This window comes from Melospiza georgiana, chromosome 1, assembly GCF_028018845.1.
Source record: "Melospiza georgiana isolate bMelGeo1 chromosome 1, bMelGeo1.pri, whole genome shotgun sequence".
Taxonomy (NCBI): domain Eukaryota; kingdom Metazoa; phylum Chordata; class Aves; order Passeriformes; family Passerellidae; genus Melospiza; species Melospiza georgiana.
Window position 1 is genome coordinate 104,578,245 of NC_080430.1, and position 23,480 is coordinate 104,601,724.

Sequence of the window (23,480 nt, forward strand, 5' to 3'; positions counted from 1 at the left end):
GGGCATAGTCAGAACTAATACAAAAATGTCATCATATACTGGCTGATAAAAATCTTGATTTTGCTTGCTGCAGGTTCCTGAAAAGAATCAATTTAAGCGGTGAATATATGTTTTCAGATATATGTGCATCTTCCATGACTAACAACAGTGGAAATTGCACATTACCTTGTGAAGAGAAAATTTAGCTCTCAGATCTCTTCTAAAAATTAAAGGTTACTGGAGTAAAATGGCTAAACACCAGTAAAAATTATATAAGTTTGTTACTGCAAATGTGTGCAATATGTGAAATACATTTAAGTATGTGCATAAGTCATGTGGCTGGTTTCATAAAGTATATTCTAAAATGTAGGAAAAACCAATCAGGATTGTCATAACTCAGAAAAAAAAATCAAACACTTATTTTCAGAGTTCTAGGCAGCTCTTCATGGCTTGAAGAATGGCTTCCTTGGATGTCATGCTGCATGCAGACTGGTGTAGAAGTCTCTCAGGGGCCGAAAAACCATCAAGAGAAAATACAAAAAGATTTTTTCCATGTCTCACAGGCTTGTCAACACAACACAACAGGACCTTTCTGTGATCAGTGCTTGCCTGGCTTCTATGGAAATCCATCCCAAGGAACAGCTGAGGACTGCCGGCCCTGTGCATGTCCTCTGAGTTCTGCTGCAAACAAGTAAGCTTCTTATGCAAGACTGTCTTTTGCATCTTCAGCAAAAACAGAAAGTGAGAAAAAGAAAAATATCGTGACATCTGAAGGAGAAAGAAAAGGAATTTTTTTTCTTCATCTTTGTTTGTGTATATCTCATAGAAGCATTATTTTTCGAGGCAGTCTAAATATATAGACTAGGCTAAGACAGGCTGAGTGAACTGGTACGATTTTGCATGGTGGATAAAAGCAATAATTCAACCTGTCCTTGAACTTTGCGTCATGGGTATCTTCCTTGTTTTTTCAGAAAACAGTAGAAGGACAGAAGTGTTGTATCTGAAAAAAAGGAACTCAGTACAGCAATATACTGTTTTGCTAGAATGAGAGCCTAGTTTTTAGGAAGTTTTAAAATCTTGCTTTTAAAGTACAAAAAACCCAAGAGTTTTTTAAAATTATATGTTTATTATTTTGACACATTGTAATGTTAAAAGCATTGATAAACTAGGAAAAATGGCAATATATAAGCATTATATAGTTAGGTGCAAGGAAGGGTGGATATTGAATGTTTGCAGAAGTCTTGTGATTCTGTGCATTGATACCAGCTGCCATAAATTTTGTTAATAGTTTCAGTCCCACTTGCCAGCTGAGTGAAGAAGGTGGAATTGTCTGTGATAAATGTCTTCCAGGCTATACTGGTTCTCAGTGTGAAAGGTATGTACACTAATTTTGGGTGAAACATCCATATCATTGCCATCACTAAGTGTTCATCATCCTATCTTCCTTGTATTGTTCATACCACATGTACAGAACATTCCTAATAACATTTTCCTTCTTATTTAGTCTTTCATTGTAATATAGAGATAATTTAGATTAAAATTTAACAGGAAAAACTCCCTTCAGTGAGGAGAGTGTATGACATGACCATACTCCAGCTGACAAAGTTTTTAAATTCTGATGCAGGTGTGCTAATGGTTACTATGGGAATCCTCTTATGGCTGGACAGTCGTGTGCTCCTTGTGAATGCAATGGCAATGTGAACCCTCAAGAAGAGGGCCACTGTGATCCCTTCACAGGACAGTGCCTGAAATGTCTGGGGAACACAGCGGGTCACCACTGTGAAAAGTGTGCTGATGGCTATTATGGGGATGCGGTGATTGACAAAAACTGTCGTTGTAAGTTGTTATTTTTATTACTCTCAATATTTAAAGAACACAAAAATTTAGTGTTCATATGCAAAATGGAAGGGGACATGTGCACCTTTGCTGAAAGAGATAACCTTCAAGTTGTGAGTTGGCAAGCGCAGGCTGAAAACTCTGGGGTTGGGTTAGACTGAGGGAGGGAAATGTATTACGTTAAGGTTTTATACTTGGTATCCCTGGAACTTATTGGTTTGCTTAACACTGTCCCTCCAGTGACATGCTGGATACATTTCCTACTTCTTAATGTCACATATAGGGCTAGAAGAAAAATCTTTTCAAATACAGCTATTCAGAGGTGTTTTGTTTTTAAGTTTTAGTCCAAATTCACAGGCATTTCTGTGGTATATTAGCATCTGTGGGATATAAACAGATGAAACACATCATATACCAGGTTTTTAATTCTGTATAATAATGAATGCCTATAGATACACATGACTAATTTTTAAATTTGGTTTCTTTTTGTCTGAACACAAGCCTGTGCCTGCCATGTGAATGGTTCCCTTTCAAGTACTTGTCACCATGAGACAGGTGTCTGCTCCTGCAAATCAAATGTAATTGGAGAAAGATGTGATAAATGCTTGGTAAGCAGATATATTGCCTTTTGCTAATGTATAGATTTTCTTGCCTTCCTCTTTATCTATAGATTGTGATTTGAACAGATACAGAGAATAGCGGCAAATAGGTTTGGGGGAGAAGGGCCTATGGAGTGGAGACCAAAGTTTGTGTGGCTGGAAATTGCTCTGCATATGCTCCTTGCACATGTGAAGCTGTGTAATTGACTCAGCACCCTCCTGCGTAGGGCTGTTCAGGCTGGTGCTGACAGTGTGCAGTGAAAAACCAAACCAAACACTGTTAACAAACCTGAAGGGATCTTAGAGCTGTGCTTCTGTGGAATGAAGTCTGAGTGGGGAATACCTGAAGAAATGTGGTTGGTGATAACACATACATCATGGCTGAATGCCAGCAAGGGATTCAGCTGAAAGGCAGGCCTGTTATAGCAACGTGCAGATATTCACTGGTGATACAAACCAGCAGTTTCCAGTCTGTGCTAAGTGTAGAACTACATCAGAGACCAGAGCAGGAAGTCTGTGCCCAGTTACTGCCTTCTGTGCCAGCCCAGCTGAATGAATTTGAGCACACATGCACCCAGGGTCAGTGTTTTAGGCATTCATTCACAGTCAGAGGTGTCTGTGCTTGATCAGCACAGCCCACCCTCACCTCATGCAATTCTTTAAATTAAATAACATCAGGCTTCAAAACATAGTGTCTTGCTTGTGAGATTAAGGCCCATGAGAGCATTTCAGGGTTGAGTTTTTCACTCCGGAGCATATTGCTTCATAGCTGGCAACTGTGAGGACAATGCCAGGGAGTCTTTCCACAGCAGTCACACAGTGCTGGCCAAGATTCATGCAGGTCAGATATCATGGGGAGTAAACAAGAGAAAACAAGAGTGTATATTGTAGCATTTTCAAAAATTTATGGAACAGTACAAATCTATTTATTTCTTCTCCAACAGAATGGGTATTATGGGCTGCTTACTGGGCTTGGCTGTGTTCCCTGCAACTGCAGTCAGTTTGGCTCGGTGTCTGAGGACTGCAGTGATCAGGGGCAGTGTCACTGTGTGCCAGGAGTGGCTGGAGAGAAGTGTGATCGCTGTGCTCATGGCTTTTACGCATTCCAGGATGGTGGCTGCACACGTAAGCTCTAATCCACGACCCTCCCAGAGTTTGTCTGGAATTTCTTTCAGCAATATATTGTATGTTGAACTCTGGCAAAGGTCACTTGTTGTGATGACGATACAGAAGAATCTGTAGGAAGGTCTACTAATACTTTGATTAAGCCAGGGAACAAAACGTTTCTTTGCTCACTCTGTGGCTCTTTGTAAAAGGTGGTGACTATGAAATAACTCATAAAGGGTGCATGAGAGAAATATTACATCCTCAATGGCGCCTTTGTCTCTTTATTACAAAACCCTTCAGTCCTTCAAAGAGAATGAAACCTTTTTTTCTGCAGTTGGGAAAGCAAAGATCTACACCTAAAGATTTTTACTTTATTTTTCTTTCATTTAAATCTTAAATATGTGTTTCATACTTTGATATGAAGTCATTGGCTCTGTTTTCCCATCATGACCTGGATGTATGCAATTTTTAGTCATGATAAGGAAGAAATTGTTCATCTAAAAAGGAGAATATGCCATCAAAACCCAATTTTTCATGTTAATAAGATGCCCTTTTCAATACTGTATAGCTAAAGGAATGCCTGCCTTTTCTCCAGCCAGACAAAACCACATTTTAATGCCTCAAACAGTACATTAAAACGAAATATGCAATGAGATTGTAATAAGATTGTTTTGAAATTAATATTCTTTGTCTATACTAAGAATAAAAGATCTCTTGGATACCTTTAACCATTTCATTATTGGAAAATACTTAAATGTTACCAAAGAGATTAATAAAATCACTTCACTGAAATTCTACTTTTCAACTGGAATATTATTTTGTTTCTGAAATAGCCAAGTGCATCCTGCAGTAGTTAGTTATTACAAAAATAGTTATCCATCCCAGTTATTCAATTATTGAGCATTAATCCTTGAGAACCTGCTTGAGAACATTAGCTTATCTCCTGATGAGTTTTGTGTCCTCTGTCATAGAAATGTTTCCCTACAAATATACTCTACTCCAAAAGTAACTTTATTTGGTGGTGTTGATACCCCTGTGAAAGTGCTGCTCTGCTTTTTGAAACACCAAATAAGCTAAGTCAATCAGCAATAATAGGCTTCCAGTAAAAAGATGAAATGTCACTGTGGTCATGATTTGTTTCTCAGTGATTAGGGATGGCAAGAAGTTCCTAGTAGAACAGACAAATATACTCCATAAGAAAAGTAAGACTGTTGGCAGTCTTGGAATTTCTTCTCTGTAGTAAAGTGTGGATAAAGTTTCCATTTGGTCCTGTTTCTCTTGCAGCCTGTGACTGTGCCCATACTCAGGACAACTGTAATGCTGATTCTGGACAATGCATTTGTCCCCCTCACACTCAGGGACAGAAGTGTGAACTCTGCGAAGAAAATTACTGGGGACTCTCTCCTAAACTTGGTTGCAAGGTATGGTAGGCTGGGTGAAAAGCCGTGGCTGTTAAAAACAATTTGCCTTATACAAATGTCAGAAGTGGACTCTTTTTCTGAAAACCATGATCTTTATTCTGTCTCAAAGTCAATGCAACATGCTCACATTAAAACAAAAAACAACGAAACAACTGGTGGCACAATGTTTATTGAGCAACCTTCTAAGAGGGCTGTCTTTGAAAGTACTGTCAGAGTGCTTATTCTGGATAGGTGTATAGTTCACATTGAAATTGTGATGTGTGTATTCTATGTATTCTAACATTTAGGTGTTTAAGTGGTGGTACAAACCAGATTTACAGCAGCAAGGGGCAGCTGGGAACATAGTTTCTGTGCAAATCAGTAAGTGATAATATTGTGGATTTAAGAACATTGGAAGTGTCTTGAAAGTTACTGCAGGCATTTTTTCTGAAAATTTATAATTTCAATAGTATAATGTAGTTAATGTTTCATGGATGGAACATTGGTAGCTCCCATTATCTCAGCTTAATGCTTATGATTAAGCAATAAAATGCCAAGTCAGTGAAGATCCAAGGAACAGCATCCATTTATGCCTTTAGGTTTATGCAGTAAATTCTTGTCAGGTATGGCATTGGTCCAAACATTTCATCAATGTTGAGATTTTAAGAAGCCTCAATTACATGAATGTAATTGGGTAACTTCAGCGGAGAAACCACAAATACAATCAACTTGACAAAGTCTGTCATTACATGCAGTAAGTATTTAAGTGTCAGCCAAATTGGTATCCTTTTTCTCTGTTTAATTTTTTAGAGTAAGGATGACAAAGTAGTCCTAATAAGTCTTCAGAGTTAACCATCTTAGTGATTTATAGTAACATAGTTGGCAACTGGTCTTTAAACCATGGCTTTGTTAGCTGTCAGCTTACTGTCATTCTTACCTAAGGTACTGCAAGTACAATGTGCTGGTCCTTCTGCATTTCCTTTGATGTGTTCATTTCATAGGGTGATTCCACAGCACTTGCCAATCATCAGGGGCAATTTAATATGCAGTTACTCAGTTTTTCTAGGTTATTTATAATTCCTTTTTTTTGCAACATCACAGTAATGAATGTGAAATATTACAAAGTATTTTAGATTCCTTCTTGATGCAACAAACAGTAACATGATCTCCAGATAATAATCCCAACAGAGGGATATACCTTATGGTGAATAGTCAGATGCGGTAGTTTAAGATGAGGAGCAATGTCTTCTGGCAAATCAGGGAGAGACTCTTTGTGTGACCTCTACATGGATGAAATGGGGGAGATGCTGAGAAGCCCAGACTGTCTGGTTTTGCAACATGAAATGCATATGTGGTTACTTCATCTGGCTCTGTTTCTAGAGGTTTTCTTGATATTTAGTATCCAATTCTGGATGCAGTAGTGTAGCAGAGCTGTAGTCTTGTTTAGATTACAGTGCATTGTACCTTAGAGTCTTTATTTATCTTTATCACAAGTAGCTAGAGACTGAATACATGTAAATTATTACTATCCTAGAGTTTGATGTTCAGAGCTGTGGACCTTTACTGATACTGTCAACCCGTGTGACCAAAAAGTGTATTAAACTAGGCATTATAGTACCCAATGCTAGAGTAAAAACTGCTTAATACAAAGAGTGCCGTGGGTAACCAGCAAAATTATGAAGAATGCAGAAGGATAGACAGTAATTCTTCTGGAACTTGTGGGTCTTGGCATGCAGGACTTGGCAAGGTAAAGGCTTTTCATCTCAAAGAGAGCTGATGAGCAAAATAACTCACTGAAAATGCTCAGTAGATGGTGATAGATGGAATGTACTTTTTGCCTGTTCAGTTAGAAATAACCACAGACCAAAACTGCATTTGTGAAGTAACCACAGATAAGAAATTAAGAGTGAAGGCTAATCCAGACTGCTTCAGAAAAGAATGACAAATAAAGTACACCCACTTTGCATGTTTGTAATACCAGTTTCATATTACTGATTGCATAATGAAGGATGCACTCTGTCAGGAAACAGTTTTCCTTTGGTACTGAGCTGCACTGCATGTTGAGCTTCCCACCTTTGGGATGCAATGAGATTCTTGGTTCTTCATCAAATAGTACAAGTAGCTTGAGCATGATGCAGAAGCTATTAATACCTCTTGAAATCTTAGCAGCATGTTAGTTTTAACATTTTCCTTTCTGTCATATTTATAAAATGATGGTACAGATTTCTTTCATTCAGCATTTATACAACATTAGTTAATTTACTTGCTGTACTCAATTACTGGTATTGTAAATTAAGTATTTTGGATATATTTTTTTTTTCTGGAACAGATTCCTTCAACTCCTTTGGTTCCCAATCCATATTTGGGAGCCAACAAAGCTTCTAACTTTTTGCCATCCACTGTTTACTGGAGATGCAATTCTTTGCTAAAAAACAAACCAACTTCATTTCTGTGTGGAATTTCTTCCCTTTTATTATTGTACAGTATTTGCTGGCAAACATTGAGTTTTAAGGGTCATTTTAAAATTTATTGTGCTGTTTCACTTGTAAAAAAATTTTTTTTAAAGATTTGCTATTTATGAACGTTTCTTCTCTTCTGCTAAGGCTTGCAACTGTAGCGGCGCTGGTTCAGCCAGTCTCCAGTGCGATGTGTTGACAGGCCAATGCCAGTGCAAAACTGAATTTGGAGGGCGAGACTGTTCCAGGTGTGCCTTGGGCTACAGGGACTACCCAGACTGTGTTGCCTGTGACTGTGATTTGAGTGGAACCAAAGCAGAGACGTGTAATGGCCCCGAAGGAGTTTGTGGTTGTGAAGAAGAAACTGGTGTCTGCACCTGCAAGGTACTGAATCCTTCTGCCCCTTCTAGGAAAGCATTAGTACTTTCTAGACATTGATTGCATTGAAGTCAGGGAAGATACAGGGCTGAAAGGACTTCAAAAGGCAATCTCCATCATTTATGAGTACACCTAGATCATTGCTAAAGAATTTCCTGTGACAGATCTTACTATCAGTCAGGAAAAATCCAAAACCATTGAAGTTTTTCTGTTTGTACACATTTGGTTTTATTAGGTTGGGGAACAACACATTAGTTCAGATGATGTAGCCTGCTTTTTTAAAAATTCAAATTATAATGATAGGAAGAAACAAATAAATACTAAATGGAGAATCTCAGTGTTTTTTGAAATACGTTTGTGTTGCGAGTTTGAATTAATTTCCTTTGCTGGAACCAAAGACAATGCTTAAGAATAACTCAGATATATTGCTAATAGTGAGTTCTGATATTCTTGTATATAGGAAGGAAACATTAAAAACACAGATAGTATGGATATTTTTGGCAAGATGGGAATCATTTCTTGAGAAACTGAGGGATAGAAAACTTACTTCAAGACAACAAATTTATTCCTTCATAGGTGTCTGTCCAGTCTCTGGTTAAAGGTACCAGTGGGCATTGACTGTAGTTTTGGGTGTTTCTTGAGGTTCAGCTCACCAATTGGGAACTGAATGCAAAAAGAGACACTTGGGAATAGATCTCTTGATTCCTATTCATACTGAGCAGTTTATTTGGCTTTTAGAGTTCATTTTCCAGATGCAGGATTGGGAGGAAATTCTGTCTTGAGTTGAAATACATAGCTGCTAATTTTTGATAGACAGTCAAATATATGAGCTTAGCTTAAATGTTCTGTGGTTGTTTGAGGGGAGTTTTGTGTGTGTGGTTTTTGATTTTTTGGGGGATTTTTGTTTTTTCTTTTTTTAAAAAGGAAAGCAAAACAGTATTGGAAAATAATGAAAAAAGTAATTTACTGCATGGTAAAACAGATTGCATACAGTAATTGATATTCTGCTATGTGGTTTATGTAGCAACTAGTTTTTCTTCAAAAATTAATAATCTTTCATTTAGGTAGTGAAGTATTATGAGTGTACTATTACTTTTTTTTTTTTTAATATCCTCCAGGAAAATGTTTTTGGTCTACAATGCAGTGAGTGTAAGCCTGGAACTTTTGGACTGTCTGCTAACAATGCACTAGGATGTACTCCATGCTTCTGTTTTGGGATGTCCACATCTTGTTCAGAACTAGAAGACCATGTGAGAATTCCTGTAAGTAAAGCAATATAATCACACAGAGACAATTTGCTGTTATCCTCATGTTAGGTATCATGCTGGTGTGCACATTTAATGGACTGGGCTGAGTGTCCTGACTGGCTTATGGGGCCAGTGGCACAGGTCAGAACAGAAATGAAAGCAAGTGGTAAATGATCATACTCTTATTTCTGGAAGCTTGTGTCTCTCTCTTCACTTCTTAAAAAAGTAAATATCAAGTGTGTTTTCCAGTTTTTTGGGTTGGGCATTTATTACTCTTAAGATGGATTATTGACTGTTTCAAAGCAGCTAAAATTGTTAACAGGATATTTTTTTGAATGAATCTTTTGCTCTTTGTGTTGCAGATAACATTAACTCCAGATCAGGCTATTCTGCATGTAGTAGCTCAAAGTAACCTGACTGGAACAGTGGAAGGAGTATTTTCACAATTTCCTGATGTTTTATTGGATGCTGCCATAGTCAGAAAATACTTAAATACAGAAACATTTTACTGGAAGTTGCCAGAGCAGTTTCAGGGAGACCAGGTAAGAACATTACATAATTGGAATGCTTTGTAGATAACCTTGTTGTCTGATAGACACTCCTTTACTTTAGAATAGTAACTTTATCTTCATAACGTATTTCTATGTTAGTTCTATTCTTGTAGGTCATAATATTGCAATTATTCAGTGACAGAACTCTCATACAGCAAGCACAAATAATATGTTTGCATTACCCTTTCCTAATAAGATTTTTCTTGACCCTATAAATTGGTAACACTCCTATTTAATTACTTCACAGATTCTGTGTGGGAGAAACAGGGATATATTTGTTGTCATTTTAGAAACATAAAAAAAAAATTAACTTTGATGCTAGAATCAGTATATTGATCATGGAATTTTCTGTTGTTTAAGATTTGAATGTAAATTGGGCACACACCTTGAGAGGGTCTAGTTAAAGAAACTAAGACTGCTTTTTAGAAATATATATTTAACCTTGGTGGAAAAGCCACTGAGTTTAAGTCAATTTTCATGTTTTATTGCCAATTCTTCAATGGACTGGCAGTTTTCCAGTGTACAGGTGATTTTAAGATATTTTCAACTTGTAGCTCAGACCGTAGAATAAATAATAGTTATAATTTTTAATCCAAACAGCTCATGGCCTACGGAGGGAAGCTGAGATATACTGTTGCCTTTTATGCTTTGGATGGCTTTGGAACCTCAAATTTTGAGCCACAGATTCTAATGAAAGGAGGTCACACCAGTAAGTTGGTCATCTATGTCGACATCCCTTCTCCAGAAAATGGAGTGAGAACTGACAAGGAAGTAGAAATGAAGGAGGTAAGCCAAAACACAGCAGGACCACAGCCTTACCTTGAAGTAAACATGAATGTTCCTGGTTTTAATAATAAATAAATAAATAAATAATAATAATAAATGTGGTGTCTTTCCCTAGGATTCTTGGAAGTATTTTAACTCTGTGTCTGACGAGCCTGTCTTACGTTCTGACTTCATGTCTGTGCTCAGCAATGTTGAATACATCCTTATCAAGGCAGCTTATGGCCAAGGATTACAGCAAAGCAGGTAAAGCAACCTCTGACTGCATTTATTTATTGTACTGCATTTACTGTGATTTAATTTACAAATAGCCCAAACTGAGCTATACAATAAAGACTTACCTCAGAGAAATTTACAATTTCCTATTTATGACTTCTGCTCTTCCTCTGACAAAAAAAGTCATGACTTTTAATTGCAGCAAAATCCCTCTTGAATTATCTTTTATGAAACACTAAATGACTCTGCTGCTTACTTTGATAGCAAAACACACAAAGGAGAACAGGCTGATGCACTGTTCTGCAGGACTGATGATATAGTTAAATAATTTATATTTTCTAAAATATTCATTTTCCATCTAATTTTTATGGACGTTGAATTTTCTGTTTCTTTTATCAGTTGAAGCACATGGTCCGCAGAGTTCTTGGGTTTGCATCGATCTAGGTGTCTCCTGTAGCTTGAAAAACTCTGGGCAGTGGTAATAAAATAGTCCTAGCTCAGAATAGTAGCATGTTATTACCATTTTGTCCAGAACTGTTACTAATGAGAGGGAGGGGTTGGGATATCATCCTTTTATCTGTCAATCTGGAAACAAACAAGACAAGCAAAGATGCATCCAATGAAAACCCAATGTCTCTATGTCTTCACAGCTCTGAAGAAGTCTGATTCCACCTCCAGATTTTGTGCTATTTTTGATTCACATGCCCTCCATTATCTTTTTGTTAGCTCTGTCCAAAATTGTGGCACAGGACAAATGTATTTGTCTAATATTTCTGAGGAAGAATTACATACCCTTGCATGGTGGGTTTGGGAAGTCTTCGAGATCAAGAGGGGAGGGATCAGCCTTTATTACTTTTAATCATTTCTTGTGTTTGGTTGCACATTCTTAAATTCCATAAACAAGTAAAAAATCTTCAGGTTTTGAGATGTTTGCATGGGAAATTATGGAAGAATATGTATTGCAGCCCTGCCCTTAAAGCCTGAAAATGTTTTTGGATCTTGTTTTCATACTTCTTAAGATGTTCACACTCTCTTCTGCATATATCTTTTAGAATTGCAAATATCTCAATGGAAATTGCAGTCAGGTTTGAAGAAATGCATCTGGGCAGACCTGCAGCTCATCTTGTAGAGCAATGTAGGTGTCCTGCTGGTTACACTGGATTGTCCTGCCAGGTACTGAGCCCTTGAGTCTTTTTTGTGTGTCTAATAGTGTGAAAGTAAAAAAAAAAAACAACAAAAAAAACCCCCAATATTAAAAAAAACCACCAAAAATCCCAACTTTATTGCTTTTAAAAATTGTTGTTGCTGCTGATAGCTGTGATAATTTCTTTAAAATTTTACTTTACTCCCCTTACAACTAGAGCTGTGCTCCAGGATACTACAGGGGGAAGCATACAGAATTCAGTGTAAGAGAGCCTCACACTCTGATATTGCCTTGTGTGCCATGTCAGTGCAACAACCACAGTGAAACCTGTGATCCTGACACTGGGAAGTGCTTGGTATGTAGATCTTACACGTTCTTCTATTGATTTCACCTGAGGGAAATGGCAGTGACCTGTCCAAGGAGTTCTTAGGAGAAGTATACAGCTGTACTACTTGGATAAACTGTGATTTTTTTTCCCCCCAACTCTGAAAAATGGCAAATCTGAATAGTTTCCCTTATGCTCCATTCAGTAAAATTAGCAAGATTTTGGGGCATTAACATACTCAAAATCATTAATTATTTTAATTTAAATTTTAATATTATTTCTATATTGGTTGAATTTGTCTGTTTTTCTGTGAGACTTTTTGGGCTTCTGGACAAGGTCCGCTTAGGCACACACACAAAAAAAAAAATAAGATGCAGTACGCCATTCTGCACCACAGACTTAAATCAAAGGTAAATTCTTTCTCAGGAAGAGAATCCTCTGGGCAGCTTTAAATGAGGCTTTTTTTAAAATGCACAGAGACTATAGTATTGTAGGGATATGCCTCAGCTAAGTTGATTTGCTCACTTTTCTCATTTTATCCCAAAGGCTGCAAAGATGGGTCACATATGACTAACACATTTCCTCTCTCTTGTGGGCTGACAGGCCATGGACAGCAAATTCTCAGCTAACCAAATAAGACATATTAAACCCATTCCCTGGCATTGCTTAGTATTTTTTTCTAATTATTTCCCCCCAGCTGCTTTATTTTTCCAGTGGTGACTGGGTTAATTCAAAGTCGACTTCTGCTGAATTCATTCTTGAAATTAGTTTTTAAGTGAGTTTCTTTAGTCCTTCAGGCTTTTCTAAGCCATTATTTTGCTTTCAGGTTTGTACACAAGTATGTGTCTCATGAGTAAGAACTAAGGTTCTCACTTTTGCGAGGCTAAGATGCGTAGGTCTTTCACAGAGGTGAATATTCATCATTCTTCCTCTTAGTTTCTTGTTGAGGGTTGTTAGCAAGTCATCTGTGTCTTGGGATTACTGCTCAGACATTTCCAGCTGAGTGGAGAAGGCAAGAGAGTTGGTTTTCACCTGACTTCTGCTCCCATAAAATAGGAGGATGCGTTGCTACTGTTTACCTCACCAACCAACCTAAAATACACACTAGCAGGTATATGAAATACAGAATAAGAAGAAAGAAAAGTTAAAAGAAAAAAGGAGAGGGAAAGCAGAAAAATGTTTTTGTTTACTCAGGGGACTGGTCAGTTAAATTGTTTATAATACCAATTTAGTGTTTAAATATTAACAGCACTGATTATTGATCAGTACTCTTGAAAAATAAAATGTAGTGTCTGTTAATCCTAGCTGGGGATAGTCCTCAGCATTTGCTGAAATACTGAAACAGAAAAGTGAGGTATTCTGTTTAAGTTTTCCTTTTTGTTTGTTTATTTCTTTCTTTTGATTAGATTTTTTGTTTTGGATTTTTTTTTTAGGATTTTTTGTTTTGTACTCTGATTTCCTGACCTGAGTTGATTAATAGTAGTAAAAATACATAGACTTTATGGAAATTTAAAAAAGAAATTAGGTCAGCCTGCCTGAAGGGGCATTCACATAAGAGAAAATATGCTGGCATTCTGTTTGCATAAAAAGTTTTTTCACTCAAAGAATGCTGACCAGGGGGTCGTGACATGTAGAGATCATTGTTGGAAACTGTACACATGTATTGATAAAGTAGATAAAGTTATTCCTGTTGTTTATTGTTGTTTTAAACCATCTGAATTTTGTGTCTCAGAACTGCAGAGATAACACAGTTGGTGATTACTGCAGTGCTTGTGCCCCAGGCTACTACGGGAAGGTAACTGGATCTGCCAATGATTGCTCTCCCTGTGCTTGTCCCAGAGCCAACCCTGTCAGGTAACCAGGACTTACTAAATCCAGTGCACATTTTACCATTCCCATTTCTTGTGTTGTTTGTCCAACCTCCTACTCCTTCTGCTCCTCCTACACTATGAGAGTAGGGGTTGGTTATTATGTGTCCTTAATTTTTATACATTTGAATGCTGCCTATTTTTATTTAGTAAATGGAGCTTGCATTCTGAGCTGTACTAGTATGAAACTGAACTGAACTGTATGAAATTTTAAAATAAAAAGATTAGGTGATAGATGAGTAATTTTTTTTCTCTAAGACTATAACAGACACATAGACTGTTTTACAGATAGTTGGCAAAGTTGCTGTGACATTGTTTAGTATCAAATGTGAGTCTCCTTCATTCAGAGAACACTACTTTTGTATTTACAAAGATTCAAGCCATCCCCACTCAATGCAGGAACTTTTCATGAAATCAGTCCATGGGGAAGAACAAACACTCTTTTGTCTGAAATTTATACATCTGCTTGTTTGGTAGAGGCACGGTTAACATTGTATTTTGAACGACAAAATGCTTAACAGGCTGTTATTTTTCAGAAGCTTAAGAAGCATATTTGTTGTTTGCATTTGTATAATTGAGTCAGAATGAGAGTCTAGCAATTCTGGTGTCTTCATGCAAGTCTCAGTTAAACACATGCATTAGCCATATCATACAGCATCCATTTTACATTGTCTTACCTTTTCAAAGGAAGGCAATAATGGGCCTTAGCATGTTCTGCAGTAATGGAGCTGCATTGGGAAAGTAAACTTAACTAATTTAAAATACAAATTCAAGAGAAATGCAATCAGATTAAACAGAAGATGCTGTTGCTTACAGTATTTAACTCGTGACTGAAGGTGTTATCTGTCCTTGTATGGTCTTATATGAAGCAGGTATTTGTTTATCCTTCCCCCAGCTTTAGTCCCACTTGTGTCCTGAAAGGTGCTCATGATTACCACTGTGATGCCTGTCTCCCAGGATATGAAGGACAGTACTGTGAAAGGTGAGTTACACATGATGTTCCAATTTATTCCCAACTCCCCAGAGCAGTTTGGTTAATATGAGCCATATGTGCACTGAGATTATTCAGTGTTCATAAATAAGTGTATAAATGAGCGCTCAAGGATTTGGAGAGATTTGCTAGTTACTGTTGAACTATTAATAACAACCCCAAGCTGTCAGTACATGTAACATCTGATGTCATGATGAATTCCCTGTGATGTTCAGTGTGCCATTCCTCCCTGTAGGTGCTCCCCTGGCTACTACGGTGCCCCCCAGCTCCCTGGTGGCAGCTGCCGTGTGTGCCAGTGCAATCCGGGCGGTTCCGTTCACGGGAATTGCGACAGTGCCACCGGGCAGTGCCTCTGCAAGCCGGGGGTGGCAGGACAGCTCTGCCAGGAGTGTGAGCCCAGGCACCTTCTGCTGGAGGACCAGTGTGTCTGTAGGTGCTTTTTAAATTGTTCACTTTCCCAAGGGGCTCTGGTCTGCTCCAGTGGTATTTATGTGCCTGTAGTTATTCCCTGGATGGGTTTATGATGTCAGGCCCTGTTCTTTCTGTGAAGGAAAGAAACCTATTGGAATAATTATCAATATAGCCAGACGGGACGTGCCTGAGCTTGTCTGGCCCTTGCTGACTGACCAAATAGTGGCACTGTGGTGATTTCACCCCAGAGATAATCTTTTGGCCGGCTGGATGCTGCAGCTGGGCACTTGGAGGCAAGTCCAGGCATGCAGCAGCTCAGGTTTACCTCTGGTGGAGAAGCTTTAAGGTGGTCATGAAGTAAAGGCGTCAGTTCTGATGGAGGGTTTTGATCCAGAGCTTTATTCCTGGCCCACGGGCCTCTGAATCCAGCAACAACTCCAACACAACTCTCCAAACAGCATGGTTTGCTCATCCTTTTACCTGAGGGAGAGGAGGAGGGAAGGAACATGGGGACCACCAACCAGGTATGGGAGGGGAGGTCTCAAGGGACAGAGGACACCTGGATGGCCAAATGTCCCCCAGGTCTGAAAGGCATCTTTGAATTCTGCCAATCACTCAACACCCTTCTGGAATGCCAGGATTGACAGGCAATGCTCAGCAAGGGGCAAGGGAGGGGGAAGGAGATGTGACTGACACAGAGAATTATCAGGGAGGAACCCGGGGTATTTGAGGCAAACCATGACATCACACTGCAACTGAAACCCTAACAACTTACTATTTTTGTAAAACAGAGAGGTTTGGAGAACGTATTCTATGGAGTTCTCATCCAACCTCAACCATTCTGTGAATGCAGAGGAAATTACAGTAGAGATCATAACGTCAGCCAAGCAGTTAATCCTTAAACTGGCTTATTCAGTGCTACAAACAAGTTTAAGGAAAGACAATTTTAAGACTTTTGCTGAAAAATCCTGAATTCCTGAATTATTTATTGAAAAATCCTGAATTCCTATGTCATTGATCCTTTGGATGTGAGGTTCCTGTAATAATGCTTTTGGAATTATGCCAGGTTTATAGGCATTCTCCACCAATAATAAGTCATATTCCCCCAATAATTACTCTTGTAATTCTTTATGAGAGTATAAGTAGCATAAAGACACATCTAGTACAGCAAATCTGCTTCTGCAATGAATCAGGATTTAGAATTCTGGTTTTATTTTGTATAAATAAAAAAAAAAATCTGAGAAATAAATGGAATTACAGGACTGTAGGCTTGAATTTCCTGTCTGCCATACCTATTTGACTGAGTGACTTCAACATGGATTTATTGCAAAATAGCTAAATAGGCTCAATAAGCTTATAATGCAGCAAGCAGCTCAGTAGTTAGCAGGACCAATAGGACTCTAATGTGTGCTAACCTAAGGAGAATGTGTTTGGAATAAGTTCACTCTTGGGCAAGAAGGGAAAGGCAAGACTACAAATCTGTACATTCAGAGTTATTATACTTTATCACTTCTAACTCAGAAGATGAAGGCACATACTGTCTAAATCAAAAGTGCAGTATTTTTTGTCTTCATTTTATATTAATACTGCTTCCTTAAATTTTTTATTTAGCTTGTGATGACAACTGCACAGGAGTTTTATTAAACAGTTTGGACAGTCTCGATGAGGCCATGCTTTCAGTGAACCTCACTGGTATTGACCGCGTGCCCTATGGGATATTGTCAGAGTTGGAGAATGCAACACAACATCTGAAGGTAAATGAACACATTAACAGCAGACATATACAGTCACACTTTTAAAGCAAAACTTGCAGCCACCCACAGGTGCTAGTAATTTGACAGCCTCCTAAAGTTCATAGCTTGAATATGTGTAAGTGATACCAGATTAAGACCATTATGTTTGCTGTGGAAATATACCTTAAGTTATTTGGCTGCCTGTATAAGTTTATTTTCACTGGCATTTAAATAAATGGATTGATATGTTTTTCAGTCACCAATCAGATTTTCTGAAAGTGCTGTATGCATGTGCTTTGTGTAGATTATGTGCCTTCTTAAGTCTGGCTAGCAAGGGGATTAACTTTCAGTGGTGAAATAGAAACAGCAGCAGGTCTTCTCCCTTTTTGGTCTCTTTGCTAAAGAGCTGCCAAGGCATAGAACCAGGGGTTGTTTCCCTAGAGTTGCCTGGGTCCTTCCCTGGATTGAAATGCTGCTTTTCTTTTGCAAGGTTGCTTGGGGTGCAGCAGTTTGCTTTCATTTTGGCTGTGTGGCGCTCCAAGTGCTTTACTCTGTCCTTCATCTGAGGACACTAAAGTCAGGTGGAATGTTTCAGTGTTGGATATTTTCAGACTGCTTCGGGCTAACTTCCCTTCAGCTCCTCCCTCCCTTAAACAAAGCATGAAATACCACTTTTTGTGATTGCAGAAGGTCATTTATTGTTGCTGAGGAATAGGTTCATGTGGCCTCTGCACAAAAACAGAGATAAACAGGAACCTCCCTGCTTCATGGCTACTAAAAATAAGCACATTTATTGGTAAGAGTCTTCTCAGCAATAGTCAAGAAGACAAGCTCTGAGTCAGAAACAAAGCTATCTTCTTTGTATTTTAGCAAATCACAAGAAAATCAAAATAATGTGAGTCTTTTTGTGCTGCCAAATCCAGCAAATTAAAATTTTGAATTATAATTTCTTCTATTTAAGATATTAGGCAGAATGAGTTCTAATCAGTGTACTTCAAAATGTAAATAATTACAATAATTGACGGCAAACTTGATTAAATTACATGTTTATGCTTCAGCAGAGGTACTCTTATCCTTTAATTTTAGTTGCTAACCTTTTAGTTTGAAAGCTTCAGCTATGCTTCCCTTCCTTTATGTCCCAAGGCATAAGTGTATTGAACTATTATAATACTTCAAGGATACAATTCACTTGCTTTCTATAATTAGTTTGTGTTTGTTTGCTCCTGCACTATCATCTTTTACTTGGAAACATTATTCATATGCAGTTTTACTGAGCACTTTATTGCAAAGAAAAGTAAAATCTTAGGTAAAAATAAGGGCAGTTTAAGTTTCTACTTACTTCTTAAGTAAGTTTAGCTTTCTTAACTATAGTGAGTTTATAGTAAGTTCACCTTAAGTAGTTAAGTAACCTTCTACTTACTTCTTACTTTTTAAGTTTTAGTATATATTTTTTCAATATTAAAATTAAATCAAAGCCAGATGTCACTGTCTTGGAAGTGGGGTGTTTAAAATGATAAAAAACTTCTTGTGACTCATGTAATTTCATTTATGTTGGGCCACAGTGTTTATTAAATTACTTAATTGTGGGGGTAAGTTGATAGTCTTTTAATTTTTTTCTGTTTGGAAGCAAGTATTCCCCTTTTTCGGGACATTTAAAGATTATGTTGCCTTTTGCCTTGTACCAAAGAAACTGTGGCTGGAGGCCAGAAAATCCCCAAGGTTATTTCTGTGAATTACAGATCTTCCCTGAAAGGCTGTCCCCTCACTGTGTTGCCTCTGCCTCATGCTGGTAGCTCAGGAACTCGACTACTTCCTCTTTTCTGTACCTTTCTGTGGGTCCTTTGGTAATGACAGCGTTATCAAATCAGGTTGTCAATTGGAAGACTTCAGTAGTTCTGTTTTTCTAGTTAAAGCCTCCTGCTTTACTCCTCCTGATACACCTAAACTTTGTTGCTGTCCTGTCCTTCTTTTCTGACCTAGGCTTTTAAAGAAACCTGCTGGGCTTTAAGGCTCAAGAGCTTTAGCTTTTTCTTTCACTTGTTTTTCATGCTGAGGAAAAAACTTTGAAATTTCCATTTGACACAAGGCTGTTGAATACTCTTGTCTACTACTTTTTAAAAATGTGAATTTTGCTTATATGTGTGTAATATATATAAATATAATTATTATGGTATTTACAATGATTGGCTCTGAAACATCTGAAATCTAAAAATAACCTTTCCCAGACTTACTCTCCCTGTAAGAGATGCCCTAAGTTTCTTTGCATCTTTAGAGAAGAGGTATTCTGTTTCAGGCCTTGACTGTATCAAATATAATAGACTTGGGTACAATGACCTATTTATTGCTGTATGGAGCAGGTTTGAGGTGACCTTGAAAGCAAATACAGCCTATTATTCTTTCTTATTGACAAAGGGACCCACAGGACCGCTGATCTCCAGGGTCATCTTCACAGATACACCCTAGTGCAGCTGTTCTGATAGGACCAGCTGCTGAAATGATAGCAGCTGTAGGACTGGATGAAATATTTAATTTGAATGGCCTTGGAACTCCTCAAAGGAGTTTATTTGGGCGGCTCAGACTGTGAAGAAATTGAGAATCAGGCATGCAGAACTGCTGCTTCCTTCCTTTTTACTCAATTAAAAATACAACGTGTCTGAATTCTTGCTTATTTAAAGAAATGGTACACCGTGTTGCATGAACTGTATGTATGTAATTGCTTTGTCATCTTGTGTGCTTTGAAAATCAGTCCTTTCAAACATATAAATAATCTAAATAGTGTGCATAATTATTTTCTTCCCAACTTTTATGGACTGACAACAAAGTGTTCAAATTACAATGAGCTGTCACTTCTCATTTCTTATAGAGGTCTGTAGTTCCTAGAGAAGACCCAACTTACTTGTTAGATACAGCAAAAGAAAATCTTCTGAATTTGTCAGGAGGAATTGATTACTTGCATGAAGAGGTAGGTGCTGGCTTCTTTATTCTTAGCCTATCTGGAGAAATAATTTGAGATTTCATAGCATAATAATGTAATGCTAGAGACTTGTTCAGAAATTATTTAAAATCTATAGAGCTCATTGAAAGAATTCAGTCCATACTGTAGTCTTCCTGAAAAGGGGAGTTAATTGCTTTGTGGAAATCTTCTACAAATGACAGCGGTTTATGATATTGTCCAGGAAATTTACATGGTTTCTGTTAAAGTTAAAAGTTTTTTAGTACTGTGTTCATTTAATGTCCTAGAACTGGAGAGAGTGAGTTATTTTCTTCCATTGGTTTTCATATGTGGAGCTAATTAAAAGTTATGTCATAACTGAATGTTCACCAATAAGTCCTTGATATCTGTAGTATTATGTTTAAAATTATCTCAGGAGAAAGAAATCTGTTAAAGTCTCACAGGAAAGATAGATAACATCTGTATTCTTTATCCATTCTTAACAGGAGAATAATTGTAGGTAGGAAATAAATCGTAGTACTTCAGCCATTAGATGTCATTTGCTGAACAAATGTTCTTATAATTTTCTGGCCATGTATAGAGAATCAAACCAGGTGCTTCCACTGAGTGCTGTTATTGCATTGCATTAATATTGATGTATCCAGAACTGTGATTTTCTTAACAAACATTAGTTGTAGCTAAAAAAAAATATATAATATTTACTTAGTTAAATAAATACCTTTGCTAATTATGAGCTTACTGATTATGGAAATAATTGTTAACTCTGATCTGAGAGTTTGGAACTTAAAACACAATTAAGGCATCTGCAAGGATGGAAGCATCAGAGATTTGTAAAGCAGTTAGGTTTACCTTACCAAAAGGCATTATTTCCTTAAACTAAAATATTCTCAGTATTAAGAAAATAAGCATAAAAACTATAGCCAAGCATCAGGAATTAATCAGTGTTTTAGGAAAACTGTCAAATGTCATCTCTGATTTTATCCCAGACAACTAGATTTTTGAAAAAAGCTCAGCAACTTGACACAATGACTCAGAAAACCAGGAATAAAAGTCAAGAACTGACTGGCTTTATTGACACAGTGCATACAACCATCAAAGGTATCCTGTTTTTAAGATATTTCCATTTCTTTACAAAATTTAGTAAGGGTATGTTGTTTGCCACTCTTAAAGTCCTATCTACATGGGAAATGCTACAGTTTGCACAGGGAATTCAAATATGTTCCTTTTTTTGATGGTATGACTGAATTGTTTATTCCCCTACTCAGTACTTGCTGAAGTTGCTTTATCGCTAAATGAAACACTGGGCCTGGATCTGCCACTGTCAAATGCTACATCTCAGAGCCTGCAGGATGATATTTCCGCCCTTTTGGATGCACTGCGCAAGAAGGATTTTGTTCAGCAGCACCATAATGCTACCGCAGTCCTAAAGTAAGCCTGTTCCACCAAAAACTTTATTTCACATACGTCTCTGCCATGCAACACTGCTTTTTTGAAGAGATATCTGGAGAAACATTTTGCCATAATAGGTGGCAGTGTGATAGTTAGCCCAGGTGGAGCTATGTGAACTTTGCGTTGAAGTTACATGATTCGGTGATGCTTGGTCATCCCATGTGATACAAATCAATAATAAAGTCTTTTAGAAGTCTGTAAAATCAATAGTAAAGCCTGTTAACTTGGATGTGATACAACATTCCCTTGCAATAAGTCAAAAGACTCACTGATTTCAGATTCTTTCAGATCTGACCCTAATACACATCTCCTTGTTGGTTTTGGCTGAAAACTCTCTCAGTAAATTGCAAGCCCAGGACACGTCAGGCCTGCTGAAGACAATTGATTGTCACTGGAATACGTAACAAAAAGATCTGCAAATAAAACCAAAGCATTTTTTTAAGCATTCTGAGCCATTACTTAGGACTGTGTTCTTATGTCTTGATTTGTCCCCAGTTGAAGGCTATTTTGAAATGGCTTTTATAGTCACCATTAGAGCTTACTGCCAGACTTGGCAAGATAAAAAATTACTGTTCCGAGAGTCAGCAAATATTTTGTTCCACTTCCAGAAATACTAAATAATGCTATATCACACCAAAACCTGTAGGAATGTTAACATTGGCTTTAGGGACCAGGATTTAGACCAGAGTAGAATACTTCTGAAGATTTGACTTTTTTTTTTTTTTTAAAGTACTTTGGATTAAGCAGGATAGAGTGTTTGTGTTGGTAGCATGTCTCATTTTGTTCAGCAAACTCTTCTGCTCAATATAGAACTATATAGTAACTATACAGACATGAAAATGGACCAGAAATGTACCATTTATTCTTATTAGGAACTTCAAATATGTCTCCAAATGTGTTGTTCCATAATAACTGCATGTTCTGACTTTCAACATCAACAGCTTTTGAGCTGTTATAGAAGGTGTTTGCAAATTAACTTTTTCAATTATAGTCTCTGTTGAAATTTCTGAAATGAAAGCTCTCTGATAAGGGCCCCTTGACAGATCGAAGAAGAGAGCTAATAAGTTCTATAAGGTTGTTTGCTCTGCAGAATTGCTTAAGAAATGCAGCTGTAAGTTCAAAAATTATTTAAATAAGCAGCTTGCTAGTCTGTTTTTTACAGAGTAGATGTTGCCACATGACTCACAGTGGACTGAGTTTGTGATAATGTACTTTAGGCAACATTTGTAACTGAGGTCTCCACACATTTGCCATGAAAGGCAAAGGCCCCAGACAATTTGGAATGTAACCTTTTTACTCTATGCTGAAACAGAAGCCATTATTGACTTGTAAAATACTTTAGATCTTGTAATTTTTTTTAAGGCTATGGCTTCTGATTGAAGGGACTCTGAATTTTTGGCTTTAGGAAATACATGCAAATGCACATCTGCTATTCAGTAAGAAAGATGGAATGCATTTTGCTGTATATAACTGTGAAATAAAGTAGGTTTCTTTCACTTTGGCTAAAGATTTATGTTATAAGCACTCAGATTAACAAGGACAAACATTTATGTAAAAATACCATTTCAGGAGTTGCAATGTTCAGCATATGTGCTGAGATGAAGAGAAACGAAGGAATAGACTTCCAGGATAATTATAATTTCTGTTCCTTCAGTTCTGGAAAGTGTTCAAATGAAGATGCAAATATTCCCAAATAGAATGGCTGAAGCAATTAACAGCTGACAGATTTTGGAGAATTTAATATTTGCCTGATAATCTCTGTTGCTGATTAAATATATAAGTGCAGAGATTGTTCATATCAGTGTTCATTTTAATGAGACTTTATTTTTATTTGATATTTAAACTTTTCTAGACTCTTGCATATATGTCTTTCAGTTCTGGTTACTTGTTTCTTTCTAGTGCCAGTCCCTGTAAATGATGTTTTGATCCATTCAAAATATGAATCACTACAATTAGGATATAGAGTAGTCCCAGAGGAAAGTTTCACAGAGATTTTGATGTGGGCAAGTATGTCCCAAATCAAATCCAAACAAAAGTGATTCATACTCACCCCT

At 37.4% G+C, this 23,480-nt stretch overlaps 1 protein-coding gene across 1 annotated transcript in view; it reads left to right on the forward strand.

Annotated features, from left to right (window-relative positions):
• The window catches only part of LAMA1 (laminin subunit alpha 1), an 83,837-nt gene that overhangs the window by 33,812 nt on the left and 26,545 nt on the right, over positions 1-23,480 (forward strand). Inside the window, exons 17-36 of the mRNA XM_058024531.1 lie at positions 543-670; positions 1,268-1,354; positions 1,604-1,815; positions 2,317-2,423; positions 3,359-3,539; positions 4,806-4,942; positions 7,525-7,761; positions 8,874-9,017; positions 9,365-9,544; positions 10,154-10,339; positions 10,455-10,582; positions 11,605-11,725; positions 11,914-12,051; positions 13,754-13,875; positions 14,785-14,871; positions 15,116-15,309; positions 16,903-17,045; positions 19,888-19,986; positions 20,964-21,075; positions 21,243-21,405. Of these exons, the coding sequence (XP_057880514.1) occupies positions 543-670; positions 1,268-1,354; positions 1,604-1,815; positions 2,317-2,423; positions 3,359-3,539; positions 4,806-4,942; positions 7,525-7,761; positions 8,874-9,017; positions 9,365-9,544; positions 10,154-10,339; positions 10,455-10,582; positions 11,605-11,725; positions 11,914-12,051; positions 13,754-13,875; positions 14,785-14,871; positions 15,116-15,309; positions 16,903-17,045; positions 19,888-19,986; positions 20,964-21,075; positions 21,243-21,405 (2,906 nt within the window). The remainder of the gene's footprint in view (positions 1-542; positions 671-1,267; positions 1,355-1,603; positions 1,816-2,316; positions 2,424-3,358; positions 3,540-4,805; positions 4,943-7,524; positions 7,762-8,873; positions 9,018-9,364; positions 9,545-10,153; positions 10,340-10,454; positions 10,583-11,604; positions 11,726-11,913; positions 12,052-13,753; positions 13,876-14,784; positions 14,872-15,115; positions 15,310-16,902; positions 17,046-19,887; positions 19,987-20,963; positions 21,076-21,242; positions 21,406-23,480) is intronic.